At 37.4% G+C, this 16036-nt stretch overlaps 1 protein-coding gene across 1 annotated transcript in view; it reads left to right on the forward strand.

The window, feature by feature from the left end:
• The window catches only part of ALDH1A2 (aldehyde dehydrogenase 1 family member A2), an 89377-nt gene that overhangs the window by 48610 nt on the left and 24731 nt on the right, over window positions 1-16036 (forward strand). The window contains exons 5-7 of the mRNA XM_056130727.1: window positions 4148-4209; window positions 6257-6385; window positions 6493-6606. Of these exons, the coding sequence (XP_055986702.1) occupies window positions 4148-4209; window positions 6257-6385; window positions 6493-6606 (305 nt within the window). The remainder of the gene's footprint in view (window positions 1-4147; window positions 4210-6256; window positions 6386-6492; window positions 6607-16036) is intronic.

Here is a 16036-nt window from a genome sequence, read left to right on the forward strand (position 1 = left end):
ATATCAAGTTTTTCAAGCAACACACATTAATAAATTATGTTTTTCTGAATTATTCAAATGTTTAAATTGTTGTAATTAGGGCCTGAAGAGATAGTATAGGGTGTAGGGCACTTGCTTTTCATGTCTTCAACCTGGGTTCATATATAGTCCCCTGATGCCAGGAGTGATGGCCTCTGGGTATGGCCCCAACACCAAAATATATTAATTGTATTAATTAAATAATGTTTTTCTCTCCTGAATAACTCGACAAGCCCTCATCAGAGACACGAACAATAACTCAACAGTTTAGAAATACAGTAGAGGCTTATTTTACTACTCACCTCTAGGGGAAAAGGTAATATTCAGAAATGATTCAATACATGTATATATGTATTCAGGAAATTTTGATTCATAGTTTGAGAAAATACAGAGAGTTATAAGGTATTTAATTGTAAAATTTTTATAATCCTCATGGGTTGTGCACATTCAAGAATAAAAACACAAGGACCAGAAAAATAGTAAGGGAAGTGCTTGCTTTTCAGACAACTAAGCAGGTTCAAGCCCCAGCATCCCATAGCATTTACTGAGCCTCACAAGGAGTGATCCCTGAGCAGAGAGCCAGGATTAAGCCCTGAGAACTTTCAGATATGACCCCAAAACCAAAACATAAAATCACATATAAAAGTTGGCTCTGGTTTTGTCTAAAGCTTGTTTTAAGAATGATGTTATTTTTAGTGTCTTGATTATTCTGGCCCTTAGTTACAAGGAGAGGTATCTGGAATCATTTTCTCCTCCCTGGATGGGAATAAATACTGGGCACAAGATAGAATGCTCCTTTTATTTTTCCGCCACTCGGTATTCTTTAGGGAAGAGTTCAAGCACAAAATACCCTTCATTCCTCTGTGTGCTGCTTAGAAGGACTGCAAGCATCAGCATGTGGCACAGTGAAAACGCAAATGTTTTACAAGCATGACACCTGGATTTGATCTATACTGAAAGGAAAAAGAATCCTGTAGGAACAGAACATTTCAGGTCCCTATATTTGCATTATCTTAACATCAAATCTGTGGACATTTTCTCCAAGAATGTCTTCATTTTCTGTAATACACTTTCTTTTGGGGTACCTGTTAAGAGTTCAATTCTTCAAGGGGGCAGCCTATTAAGATATTTCCCCTACATTTTTTCCTCTTCTTTTTGTTTCTCCATTAACTTTCAAATTCTGTCAGTAACACAGCCAAATTCTGGAGCACTCCTTATGAAACAAGGGGAGATGCTTTGTGAATTGCCACACTGTGCATGTGCAGTGACTTGTGAGTTTTTATCCAGCAGTTCCAGTTTCCCGCACATGTAACTGAAACAAACACCTGTGTTTCTCTTCAGCTCATCTTCCCCACTTGTTTTCTCAGCCCATTTGCACCCCATGTTAATATTAGATTCTGATTAGCCTGTGATTCCATCACCTTAGTCAAGTTACAGAATTTATTTAGGGAGGATTTCCTTGAAAAAGGGACTCTCTTGTCTATTTTTAAATTTAAAAAAATAAATATAATTATTTTGGGGGGATCTTGACGGTAACACCCAGTGATCTTCAGGGGCTCCCCCTGACAGTATTCAGGAGTGATCCCTGGTGGTAATTGGGAGACCATATATGGTGTCAGGGATTCAAACAAAGGTTGTTGGGAAGCAAGGCCAGTGCCTTAACCCCTGTACTGACTGTCTCTCTAACCCTCTTTACTCTTGATCAGTGTTATTACTGCTTGTGAAAAACCTGCACAGGAAGAAAAGCATGACCTCATATCCATATCGTAGAGGGGAAGAAATGTAGTGTGGAAAGGTATTGGTATTTCTACCAAAAGCCTATTCAAGGATTTTTAAGTTGAAGTAGAGTGGTAACATGCACTGTTGTTTAAAATACCTTTGAAGACTCTTTGAATTGTCTGCATACAAAGCTAAAATAATTTAATTTAATCTTTTTAATGTTTTCATAATGACCAGAAGTTTGGAAAAGCTGGTAAATGAGGTAAATTCAAAAGAAATAAAAAGAAAATGGCTGATGAACATGAAGATATTTGTTTTCAATACAGCATTAAACAAGTAGTCATTCATTCCTTAACTGTAAGATTGATTAAAATTAAAAATTTGAAAACTTATAGTGATAAAGGTTAGGAAAATTTGAAAACTTTAGTGATAAATGTTAGGAAAATACAATAATGTTGTTGTTGGAATTATAAATTTTGTGACCTTTCTGAAGGATGATTTGGCAGTACTTTACAAAACTTGAAATACATGTACAGTTTGACCAAGAAATGCCACAGGTATACCAAGATAGAGCCTTTGTTACAAGAATCTTTGCAGCATGTTTGTAGCATTATTTTAACAGACTAAACAGAAAGCAATCAGTGTCTTAAAAGAGTATATATGATACTGTTAAGCCATTAGAATAACATAAAATCATTTTAAGGGCCAGAGAGATAGGACAGTGGTTAGGGTGATTGCCTTGCAGATCCAGATTTGATCCCTGGAGTCCCTTAAGGTCCACAGAACCCTGTCAGGAATAACTTCTGAGTGCAGAGTTAGGAGGAAGCCCTGAAAACAACTGGGTGTGGCTCAGTACCCCTCCCCATCACTTAAAATGTGTCACTTTATATGAAAATGTTTTTAAAATTGGGTAAAAAAAATAATATATAAGAATGTGGACAATGTTCCATTTTTCCTTTTTTTTTAAAAAAAAGAGGAATGGAGGAATGAAAGGTCTGCTTATACGTACTTGTGCAAACAGCTTCTTAGATGCTTGTTGCTATAGATTCCTGCTCATTCTGGGAAGAGGGACCAGAGCCCAGAGATCTGGAGGGTATGGGAGTGGAAAAGAGAGAAAAGAGGAGAGAGAACATTTTTATACCCATACTTAACAGTAATTAACAGTAATGTTCTTTTTTTTTTTTTTGCTTTTTGGGTCACACCTGGCAATGCACAGGGGTTACTCCTGGCTCATGCACTCAGAAATCACCCCTGGCATTGCTTGGGGGACCATATGGGATGGTGGGAATCAAACCTGGGTTGGCCGCGTGCAAGGCAAACGCCCTACCCACTGTGCTATCACTCCAACCCCAATAGTAATGTTCTTAATGGATTTCAATAGAGGGTCTCCACTTTGTCTATGGGCTGACTTTTAAAACATAAATAATTAGTGAGGCTACCAATTGGGTGGAAATAAAAACTTCTCCCATTCTCAGAAATGAGAAGTCATGTGCTTGAACAGAGCCATCATTCAGTCATTTCAATAGGCTATTTGAAACAGTTCAAGCAAATTTAATGCCATTTTCCTCAAGAAGAATTTGCTTTGAACTCTGTGGATAATTATTCCAAGTACCTATCACTTCCGTAGAAAGAACACAATGATCAAATCACCCCATCTATTATTTCTAGTTTGGGGGCATCGTCTTTGAACTGGATGTGCCTATGATCCACCAGTAACCTGTAAGTGTGTTTTTATACCTGAATTGAATTCTGTAATAGCTATTACTTCTGCTTCCCATTTTTTGCCAGTTGCCTCACCTTTAAAGTTGACCAAATATGGGCTGGAGTAATAGTAGAGTGGGTAGGGCATTTGCCTTGCATGTGACCAACCTGGGTTTGATCCCCGGCATCCCATATGGTCCTCTGAGCACCACCAGGAGTGATTTCCAGAGTGCAGAGCCAGGAGTAACCTCTGAGCATCGCTGGGTGTGACCCCAAAAGCCAAAAATAAGTAAAATAAAATTGACCAAATAACATTTTACTTTGTTTCTGTTTAATAATTCAGAAAATTTGAGGTAACTTAGTTTCTGTGTCAAATAATTGATGTTCATATTTAATATCAACCTGGATACTATTAACCCTTGGCAATTTTCAGTTGTCTTGACTGGGGACTTCCTCAGCTCTCCTGTTCTGGCCTTGGACATCTCTCAAGAAATACCCTCTGCTGTGTCCTGTGTCACACTTTCCTACAGACTTACAGTGTGGCGGTGACTGAATGATGTTTTTCAACTCTCTCAACTCTCTCTCTCTCTCTCTCACTCATACACACTTTCTCTGTCTTTTTACTGCCTCCAAAGTTCTCCCTCTGCGTCCGTTCCCCCCCCACATCTAATCTGAACTCTCTGGGAGTGACAATGCTCATTTCTTTCAGATGGAGACTATTTTACCTTCACAAGACACGAACCCATTGGAGTATGTGGACAGATCATCCCAGTGAGTGTCTCCCTCATGCCTCAGATTTATTTTCATTTGAACCAGTTCTCTTAAGGATACATAAAACATGGACTTCAGTGATGTGTGTTTTCCATTACTGGGAGAAAAAAAAAACCAATCTTGTGTTGTTGACATATCTTCAACAGCCTCCCTGCAAATGCTTATTTGAACAGGTTAATAGGGTTTCAGCTCCGTTACTAGGAGTTGAGTTCTCAAGTCATGGAATTCTCATGATTAAAATAAGCAAAGCCAAGCCCAGTGTATTAATAACCTGCCCTTGGTTATGGATGTCCATTCTACTTATGGAAAATGAATGCTCTGTTATATTTGCTTATTTATTTTTTAGAGCTATGACTTACCATCTTTCAGGGCATATTGTTTTATATGGTCTTTTAATCCTATTCTTTACCACTGTTTCTTTTCACACAAATCTCGATAGAAGACTGCAGAAGACACAGCAGTACAATTAACGTCACGGTCATAATTGAAACCATGCCGGGCTGTTGTGTCTTGTAAAGGGAAATAGATGTAGTGCTCAGTGTTTGGATTGGAACATTAAACATTCCCTCTCTCCCCCCTCTCTCTCTCCTCCCTCCCATCTTCCTTTCTCTTTCCCTCCTCTAGCAGTCCTAGCTAATCATTCTGGCAGGAATTTCAGGGGAGACCCAAACTAAACACTGTATAGACAAGAATCATTTTCTTTTCAAAATAAGAGAGAATTGAATTCAAGATAATTTGACCTTGGGGCCCAAAGATTTTGAAAGGCGTTAATATTTAATGATTTGCAAATTCTTGAATCACTATAAAATTCATCAAAAGAGGAAAGGAGAACACGTGAAACTTGGCTTAAGTTCTTGTATTGCTAAACCACTCAACAAAATCCCTCTTGGATCTGAGCTGGGAGGCAGGTCTGGTACCTTAATTGCCGACTTCAAACCTGCTCTTCTTGGTCTTCTACAGTTTGAAGCTGTGGCACTCACTGACAGGACAAGAGCCACTTGTCAGCCAACTCCAGCTCAATTACTGTGCTTCAAGATTTATATACTGTAGATGGAATTAAAACATCACTGTGGACTCCCAAGTTTATAAACAACTAAGGGGAAAAGAAATTGGGTGTTTGGTGAAGGCAAGACACTTGTATATTTTTGCAAGCTTGCCAAGGCCAGTGAGAATCTTTCAAGAATGGCAGCTGAGATGCTTCAGGCAGAAACAGTGTGGTCAGGGGCTAGAGCCAGGGAACCAGGATTTCTGTTTTCTTTCTTAATGAAATTATTGATGACACCTGATAGTACTGAGGCTCATGCCTTTGCTTATAACAATACAAACTTAATATCTTTTCAAAATCTGCTTAAATCATTTCAGGCCCCAGATTTAGATACTCATGTATATACTCTGTTTCCTCTTAGTTTATTTTGTGGTGGAAAGAAGAGAAACTAAAATTTTTATAGGCTGATCAATAAAAACACTTTGATTTTAGCAATCATGTCATTTTGTGTCTATACATATGCATGTATGCAACTAAATGTATGTGCATTACAAAATGAGTATATATTTGTAAAGTAAAGGTGCGTCTATGAAATATATTGGCTTAAATATAATTCCCAGCTGGAATTTTCTCTTCTAATTCTTCTGCAATGAAGAGTTCCACACCAGTATGGAAATTCAGGTGTAAAATTTCCTAATGCAAGAAAAAGTTGTTATACTCACGAACTTACTGGAACAAAAGTCTAATTTTAAAAACATGTAACAACACTGAAACACTAAACCAAAACAAGGAAAAAGCAAAGACTCCCTTTCACATGAGATTTCTTTTTGTGGGTAGTTGGAATACAGTAATTTGCTGAACACAGAGAAAAGGGAGGTTTCACAACCAGTCCCATTCTATTCTTAATGGAATAATTTTAAAAGTCTAAACATCTCTATTGTGTAACAGATTAGATTTATGTTAAGGACTAGTCTGCGAAATCTGAGAAGTCACAGCTTGAAAACAAAGTCATGTAGGAATATTTTTCCATCTATCAATCCTGTGAGTTTTTTTCCCTTTCAGTGGAACTTCCCCCTGCTGATGTTTGCCTGGAAAATTGCTCCAGCTCTGTGCTGTGGCAATACAGTAGTTATTAAACCAGCAGAACAAACACCTCTCAGTGCACTCTACATGGGAGCCCTCATCAAAGAGGTAAGAGAGGCCCCTTCAGGAATGGCTCTGGGCCTACTGGAGCACGTCTGATTCACTATCCTGCATCAACTTGCTAGAGCCATGTCTTCTCAATTGTGTTTTGTTAGGCTGGATTTCCACCAGGAGTCATCAATATTTTGCCAGGATATGGGCCAACGGCTGGGGCAGCAATAGCTTCTCACACTGGCATTGACAAGATTGCATTCACAGGGTCTACCGAGGTAGGTACCTAAACACCATGGGGTTGAGGAGTAGTCCTGCAAATGAGGTTGAGAGAAAATTTCCTGAATATGTTCCCAACTGGGCTGGACCAAGAGAGCAGTGAGACCCCAGAGCCTCTAAGGGGCCAGTGTTGGTATCTCAGCTGTAACATGGTAAACGCCTGGGGAAAGGCTGATTGTTGACCATTGGACAAAAACTGTAGCTCTGTAGCACTGTCCTCCCATTGTTCATCAATTTGCTCGAGTGGGCCAGTAACATCTCCATTGTGAGACTTGTGATTACTGTGTTTGTCATATCAAATACATCATGGGTAACTTGCCAGGGCTGGAGTGGTAGCACAGCCGTAGGGCTTTTGCTTTGCACGCAGCCAGCCCGGCTGACCCAGGTTCGATTCCTCCGCCCCTCTCTGAGAGCCCCACAAGCTACCGAGAATGTCTCACCCTCACGGCAAAGCCTGGACAAAAACAGTCATTATAATTATGAAATTATGAAATGAAAGGAACATCAGAGGGGAAACTCAGGCATACAAACAAAAAACTGCCATAGAAGGACTATGCCAGAAGCTGGGAATCTCAGCATATTCTTGAATCAAGAGAGCAATATTGCCTTGGCAAGCTAAAAGGCTGGGGGCTAAATTCATCTCTGCTAAAGACTAAGATGGAAACCAGGATCCCTTCTCATTAGTTCACTGGAGTCTCTAGCTAGGTACAGCTGATAACCTACCCCGTGCGGCATAGGGGAGGTAGAAAGCAGGGTTCCGCAAGCTTTCTGTTGAAAGGAAGGCAGGAAATATAAAATTCCAAAGGCAGTTCATTCTCTATTATGGTGCTTCTCACTCTTTTCCCACCCCTGTTCTGGCCCATTTTTTCCCTGTGATCCTTCAGTACTCCCAGTTGGCTCCTAGTCTCATGCTGTGCTAATCTCCCCCTCCCCCTTTTATGAAGTTTTCACCTGTGTCCCCCTTGGAATGCCTGGAAGGAACCCAGTGTGCCATATTCCCTTGTTGGAGAAACACTGATTTATTGCAACTCTACCTTTCAGGAAGTAGCCATCTGTGAGGTGTAAATGTGTAAACTGAGCTACTTATCAGCTTCAAAATGAGAATTTCATGTATATTTTATCATAAAGTAATCTTTATATTTTTTAAAAATAATATTTTAAAAACAGAAACTTTTTAGGAAAGCTTCATAGGAAACAGAGCAAGTTTGACCCAAAGCCCATAGTTAATGAGCCCTTGACAGGTCAGTTTGGGAAGATTTTTTTAATAAAGTGTTCTCCTTAGTATCTTTGATGCAGGTAACACGGACAATGAAAGATAGAGTTCGATTCCTTTCAAGTAGAACTTCTTAGATGATACTCTATTGAATGAAGGATGCTTAAATCTAGAGCAGTTCTATATAACAGAAATATTACGTGAATAGCATTTGTCATTTCAACTTCCCATCTAGCCACATTAAAGCAAATTAAAATGTTACTTTAATCCATTATTTCTAAAATATCATTTCAAGATATAATCAATATAAAAATAATTTTCATCACATGTTGTATTTCTTTTGTCAGGTATCTTTACCATCTGACAGGGATTTACATTTATAGTGCATTTCAGTTTACACTTGCCACTTTTCAAGTTCTCACTAGCTCTGAGTGGCTAGAAACTGTCATCTAGGAGAGCAATGTTCTGGGATTTGATTCTCTCTGTTGATACAGTTAATGATACTTAGTTAAACTAACTCATGTTAAAAAGTTTCTTAGGAAAGTAATTGATAAAACCTGTTGTTATTTTTTTTTTTTTGGCTGTGTTTGGCAAGAGTTTATCTTGTTTGTTTCCAAACCATTGCTTCTGGTTGTACTTGCTACAGTGATTTTTTTTTTCTATTTTAATGAACCAGATAAAAGAGAGTGTGAAAGGAAATTACTGTTTCTACTTAAATTAAGTCTAATGTTTTGAGTAGCTCTGCTTAAGGACTAGATATGAAGACAAACTGCAATTAGGAATGGGCAAGACTAGTTACAAATGATTGGGGAAAAATATAAACGTGGGTAGAGGGTGCACTTGGATTTCTTTGCAAATTTATTTACATCTTCATTTACTCTAAGAAACTGAAATCAGAAATCTTAAACACTATTTTAGGAGTATAGGTTTAATTAGGAAGGCAAGTGAACTTATAATTAAAGGTTTTGGCTCTATATCCAAGCCTACAGAATGAATGTATATATTTTTCAAACTTAAAAAAATATTAAAAAGTACCCTTTACTGCTTTACCTCTTTTTCAGTTAACTAACAAAAGGTCCTAATTGAGTCAGCTAAGAGACTTCTACTGTATTACATTTAAAAATAAAAGCGAGATCACAGTGTATAAAATGAGATGTCACACTTTGATTTCAGTGTGTATAGGTCGTCTTATTTTATTTTAATAGCTGAGTAGAACACTCTTGCATCAGTGTGTCATAGTTTAATTTATCCATCATTTACTTCAAAGTGATTTATACATTTCCTCCTATTATATGAGCTTCTGGAACAAAAGACCTTGGAGAAATAAAACGTTTTTTTCTACATATGGTAGATGTTCTGTTTGGATAGGACTTAGAAATGGATTTTTAAAGGAAGGATATTTACATTTTTACTTGGCTATTGCCAAAAATGCTGTAGGATGATTGTTTTATTTAAAGGACCTCTTTCTGTGGTAAGTATCTTAATCTCTGTTTCTTTAGTGTGTTCAGATAGTATTAACTTGTTCTTTGCTTTTTAAAAAGCTTTATTAAAGCAGTTGTTTGGAATACTAAGTTTGAAGTTTATATGTTGTGATATCTTTCTGTGTTTCTCTAAATGGCTTCTGGATTTCTTGTCATCTTTAAAGAAACCCTTTAAAGATTATATAAGTGGTTCTTAAACATTTTCTTTCAGTACCTTTATTGTCTTGTTTAAATCTTGAGTCTGGTTGAAAAATTGTTTATGTGTAATTGAAAGGTGAGACCTGAGTTTTATTTACTTATTTTTCTAGATGAGTGTTCAGTTACCTCAACATCATTCATTAAACAAACTGGCCCTTTGCTTGTCATGAATACAGTCTGACTTTGCTGAAGGTATTTCCATCTATACATATTATAGTGCTCAGAATTTTGTCTTTTCTTTTACCTAGTACTATACTGCTTTAATTCTAGACTTTCTGTGTTGCAGTTTGGTTGGCATAGTACCCTCTTACTTGATTTTTCAAAATATTTTGGCTTATTCTTACCCATCCTTTTAGATAAAGTCTCAAATTAGTTGTTTAGGTACCTTGTCTTGCTCCCAAAATTCGGCTTGTAATGGCATAACATGTCTATTCAGGTAAGGGTAAGTGTTTTCTCTGCAGAGAAGAGCAGGTCAAATACCTGTGTCTGACTTGTCCTATACTCACCAAGAGTAGTGCCATTAGCTATGTCTCAGGCATTTCTTGGTAAGTTAATTTCTAAGTAATCAACAGTTTGTTCCAAGATGGTTTCAGTCTGGGGCTGGCATGACAGTACAGCAGGAGGAGGGATGCTTGGCTTCCACGCAGCCCACCCAGGTTTGATCCCCAGCACCACATCCCGTGAGCACCTTCAGGAGTAACCCCTGAGCATTGCCAGGTGTGGCTGAAAAAAAAAGAGGGAAAAAAGTTGTTCCAAGAATATATCAATTTAAAATGAGAACTTTTCAAAATTACAGTGCCTGATTTTGGAAAATTATTGTGAACGGAGAACTTAGTGGACAGGAATTGGCATGGTGAATGAGTGAAAGAATAAAATGTTTCTTTCCAGGCTACTTGGATCTAAATCTCTATTTTCCAATTAAGATATTATTGGCAATTTACAAAAATTTTGTTGGAGAATAAATTTTTTGTATCCTATAACTTACAACTAATAAAATGTATCCATTTATGTATCAGTTAGTGCACTCATGTGACCATCACCCAACCCTAGAAGATTTCTCATGTCTAGTTATTGCTTAACCCATCTTAGCTCCAGAAAACCAGTATTAATTTTAAAAATTAATTTTTCCTACTCTGGACTTTTATATAAACATAATACAACATGCCTCTCCTATTGATTCTCATTGGTTGTTGATGTTCAGCTTTTAATGATTTATTGATATGGTTGGATTTATATCTACCATCTTGATTTTTGTGTTCTACTTAATCTGACCTGGGTCTTTTTGTTCTTTGTTGATCATTTTTTCTCTTTATGCCTTCTTGTAGATGAACAGAGTACTTAATTTGTTATCTTATTTTTAGAATTAGCTCCACCTCATTGATTGCTTTCGTATTTGCAATATGCATTACACAATCTATCATGAAATAATATTGTTACTTTATAATGCAGCCGCCATAATGGAGAATAATTTTATTTATCATTCCATCCTTTATGCAGTCATTTATTGCTACATATAGTACATACCCACAGTACATTGCTATTCTATTTTTTAAAATTTTTGTGGGAAGAGGGCATTCCCAGCTGTTCCCAAGACCCTGGGAGAACTCCTAGGTAGAGTTGGCCTGGTAATAATCCTGAGTCTTGATCCTGATTTGCTGCTCATGCCTGGCTCTACAGAGATTCCAGGACTATACCCAGGTGATGTTCACAGGGACCATGTGCATGAGGGATCAAACCTGAGGTCATATATTCAAGACGTCTTTTCACTCCAACCCGACCCTTGCACTCTGCTCCCTAATCTCACAGACACTGCTAGTGCTTTTGTTTTCAAAATGCTTTTTTGCTTTTCTTTTTTGGCAGTAATAGGGATTGAAGCTAGGCCCTTACAAATTCAAGGCAAGTGTTCAACCACAGAACCCTTTAACTGTGTTTTTGAAATTGTCTTTAAATGATGTAACAAAATTTTTTAAAATTTACTTTCACATTCACCAATTCTGGGTTTCTTAAGATATATGACCAGTCATGAAAGCCCTGAAGTAATAAAGCCTCTCAACTTTTGTTTCTCTGAAAATTCTTTGGTTTTTCTTCAAATTTTAAATTAAAGTATTTTGCTTTCACAATATAGGATTTAGAATTTGGATATAGAATTCTGATCCAACACTTTTTAATTTGATTTTTTTAAAAAAAATTTTTAACTTTTTAAAGGTGCATTACTTTTTTTTTTCTGACTTGTACTATTCCTGATGGGCTGGAGTGATAGCACAGCAGGTAGGGTGTTTGCCTTGCACGTGGCCAACCCAGCCGACCCACGCTTGATTCCTCCGCCTCTCTCTGAGAGCCTGGCAAGCTACGGAGAGGCTACCGAGAGTATCTTGCCCACACAACAAACAAGTCTCACAATGGAGCAAATCAATGAACAACGGGAGGACAGTACTACAGTGTTACTATTCCTGATGAGAAATCAATTGTCTGTGTTACTGCACATAGAGTTTTTCTTTGATTTTGAGATACTCTATTTTTACTGGTTTTCAGCAATTTTATTATGATAGGCACCTGTATAGTTTTCTTTTCTTCTAATTGGAGTTTACTGGAATTCATGGATCTGAGTTTGCAGTTGGATATGTGAATTTATCAATTTCATCAAAGTTGGAAAATATTAACAATTGTTTCTTAAAGTATTTCTCTTTTTTCTTTTTTGCATATCTTTTAATTTTTGAAAGTACATTTTGTGAAAATTGCTTTGTTGGACTCATGGGTTTTGTTTTCTTTCTTTAAAGAGTGCTGGCTATTGTTTTTCTTAACAATTATTTAAACCACTTATATAACTTGTCTCTTTCTGCGCTTACTTTGAAGTTATGTCAGAACTGATTTGTTTTTTTAGTAAGATAGTAAACTTTACTAAGATTAATAAATTGAACTCCTTCTAGAGCTTTTACTGAATGTCCCATTATTCAACAGTTATTCTTTCCAATCTAAGAAGAATTTTTAAATGTCACCGAGTCCTTTATGGGTTCTGGGAATTTAATTATTCTTTCCACTATGTCTAAGAAGAATGAAAATGTCCCTTATTCTTTATGAGTTCTGGGAATTATCCAGCAAACATATTACCTGGTCCTTTACCCAATCTCATGTACACTCAGCTTAGGGAATTATTCAGGCAAGCTTCCTGAGGCTGCCCTGCAGATTTCTATATCTCATTTCTTTCTCTGCTCCTGGTACTAAGTTCTGAAACCACAGTCATCTCAGCCTCTGTGTCTTATCTGTCTTATCAATATGGTGAAACTGCTGTATTCTTAGATGATTCTCTGTTCTCATGATGAGGTCTGCAAAGACTTTGGGCAGAATAGTACTGCCAGACTGCCTGCTAGCCAATTTAAGGAAAAGAATTTCATATGCCTTTCTAGTTGCATGGAAGGGTAAGTCCAGTATCTCTTACTCTATAATCATCAAAAGTTCCAGTGATTTCTTTCAGTTGACTTTGGCATTGTTTCTTGGTTTCTTTGTCTGGATTAATTTTGGGTTAAAAACCTGGGTCCAAATTGTGGAAGATATTCATTACAAAGACATAACATGAATATATATATACATATACATATATATATATAGCATACTTCGTAAGTATAGATACAAAAACTGGCAAACAGAAAAAAGCAACATATAAAAAATTATGCAGACTGAAAAGAGGGAATTTATACCTGGAATGCAAGGTGGACTTAATATCCATCTCCAGATAATATCCCGAGTTAATAAAGGAAAAAACTAAACAGTCATCTTCATAGACAGAAAAAAACATTCAGCAAACCTTAGCACCAAACAGAAGCGTGTACCAAGCTGTTCATAGCAGCTATTTCTCATTGCCAAAAGGTGGAAAATATTAAGTATCTAACATCAAATTATGAATTGATAAATGGCTATTTCTATGTCTGTACAATGGAATGTTCATCAGCCAAGAGAAGGAATGGGGAACTAACGCACGCAGTGATCTTGATGGACCTTAAAGACATTGCACTAACTCAAAGGAGCCAGTCACAAAAGGTGCTATTACACAATCCCATTTATATTAAATATCTAGAGTAGGCAAATTTTCAGAGAGGAAGTAGATTCTTGTTTTATCAGAGACTAGAAGAAATTGAAGTGACCACTCATGGATGTGGATTTTTTTCCCCAAATGATGGAATTTTCTGGAATTAATAATAGACTTGTGATGTTGCATAAATCTCTGACAATACTGACAGTTATCAAAAGGCAGGTTTTATGATGTGTGATTATGTCTCAGTAAGGCTGACCCAATGACTTTTTTTTCTTAAAGAGTGACACTTTTAGGCTATGGCTTAGTTATTATCAGTTGAGACATACTATATCCCAAGTATCTATTAAGTTTTTTGTGTGTGTCATCTTGTTTGGTGAAATGTATTTGTATCAGCCTACTTCTGCTGAGTTTTTATTTTGCTTTCAGCTTTTATTCAAGGCACCATGATTCACAATATTGTTAATTATTGGCCTTCATGCATACAGCTTTCCAGCATCACACCCTTTGCTGAGTGTCCATTTCTCTCCCCAGTGTGTCACCTCCCCACACTCAACCCTTCATCCTTCCGTACCATGGTAAGATTAGTTCAGTAGACCAGTACTCTAGTTTTGTTACCTTTGACCATTAAAAAAATTTTTTAATTGAATCATCATGAATTACAAAGATATCTATGGTTGAGTTTCAGTGGTGTATTATTCCACCACCATCCCTTCACTAGTGTCCACTACCCTCCACCAAGTTTCCCTCCCTCCCCACAATGTGCCTCTGTGGAAGCACTTTCCCCCTCCCCCATTGTTCTCGTGTCCCTTTCCCTAACTTATCCCTGCTCCCTTTCCCCAGTGCAAGGCTGCCCGCTGAAGACCAATTCTCCAGCTCTTTGTTTATATTGCCTTTGAGTATTTGGTATTCCCCTATGAAGTTTCCTTATATCCCACGCATGAGAGAGATCGTTCTGAGTTTGTTCCTATCCCTCAACATCAGGCTCTCCAGATTCATCCACCTTGTCGCAAATTGCATGACTTTATCTTTTCTTATGACTGAGTAGCATTCTGTTGTGTATTATGTACCATAGTTTCTTTGTCCAGTCATCTGTTAGTGGGCATTTGGGTTGTTTCCATACTTGGGCTATTGTTTGGGCTACAATGAACATAGCAGTGCAGATGTCTTTTATGCGCTTTTGAGTCCTTAGAGTATATTCCAAGGAAGAGAATTGCTCTTCCTTGTTTAATTCTTAGGTTGTTAAATCTTGTGTAATTCTTAGGTTGTTAAAAAATACTCATATTGTTTTCCGTAAAGCTGACAGCTGACATTCCTACCATAAGTGAATGGGAGTCTCTTTTCTCCTATATCCTCCTCAACACTGGTTATTGTTGTTCTTTTTGATGACTGCCAGTCTTTGTGGTGGCAGGTAATATCTCATTATTTTTTTGATTTGCAGTTCCTTGATGGTTTGGGCCATTTCTTACTCCCTTACCATGTCTTTGTTGTGGAGCTTAGAAAACTGTTTTCTGGACATAAGTTCCTTTTTGCTTCACTGATACTTTTTCTGCTTGTTGTGTGGGTTGCTTATCATTATCTTTTTGGGGGCAGGGATTGGACCACACCCACTTGTGTTCAGTGGCTACTCTTTTTGTTATTATTGCTTTTGGATCACACCCAACAGTTCTCAGAGCTTACTCTTGACTCTGTGGTCAGGAATCACTCCTGGCATTTCATGGGACCGACCCTGATGGTGTTCTGGGGATCAAACCCAGGCCTGCATGCAAGGGAAGTGCCTTACCCCCTGTACTATCTCTCCTGTCCTATCAAGGACTACTTTTGGCTCTGAACTCTGGAGTCACTGTTGGCAGTGCTTGAGAAACGTGGTGCTGGGGATCAAATCAGAGACAATTGCATGCAAGGCAACTCCTGTATGTTGTCTCCAGTCCTTCTTAATATTCTCTGAACAGCATCATTTGAAGAGCAGAATATTTTAATTTTGATGCTCTACCATGTATCATTTTTATTGTTTTCTGGATCAGATTTGGGTGTGATAACTGGCAACATCTAAACTGCCTTTGCCCAACTTAACACAATAAAGTTTTCCCTGTTTCTTCCTAGAAGTTTATAGTTTTATGTTTAATATGTCCAGGTGTTCCCATCAAACATTTGTTTGATCTGTTTTGAGTAAATTTTTTGTGTTTGTTGTAAAGAGTGAAGCTCTTTTTTTAAAAATGTATGTGACAAGAGTTCTGGCAACATGCTTTTTATGGGGTGCACAGCATTTTGTTTTATTTTTTGTTTTGTTTTTTCAAAAAATTATTGTGTTAGGTAATGTGTCTATAGCGGTATTGACATTTATGATCTTGGCGTTACCCTCATCACCACTAAAGTGTTCAAGACCCTCCCAACCCTAAGTTCAGAGCCAGGAATAAACTGAGCAATGCTCGGCTTGGCATTCCCTTTCTTTTCTTTTTATAAAAATATTTTTTATTAAATCACCCTGAGATAAACAGTTGCATACTTAT

Source organism: Sorex fumeus, unplaced genomic scaffold, assembly GCF_029834395.1.
Source record: "Sorex fumeus unplaced genomic scaffold, SorFum_2.1 ptg000081l, whole genome shotgun sequence".
Classification (NCBI taxonomy): Eukaryota; Metazoa; Chordata; class Mammalia; order Eulipotyphla; family Soricidae; genus Sorex; species Sorex fumeus.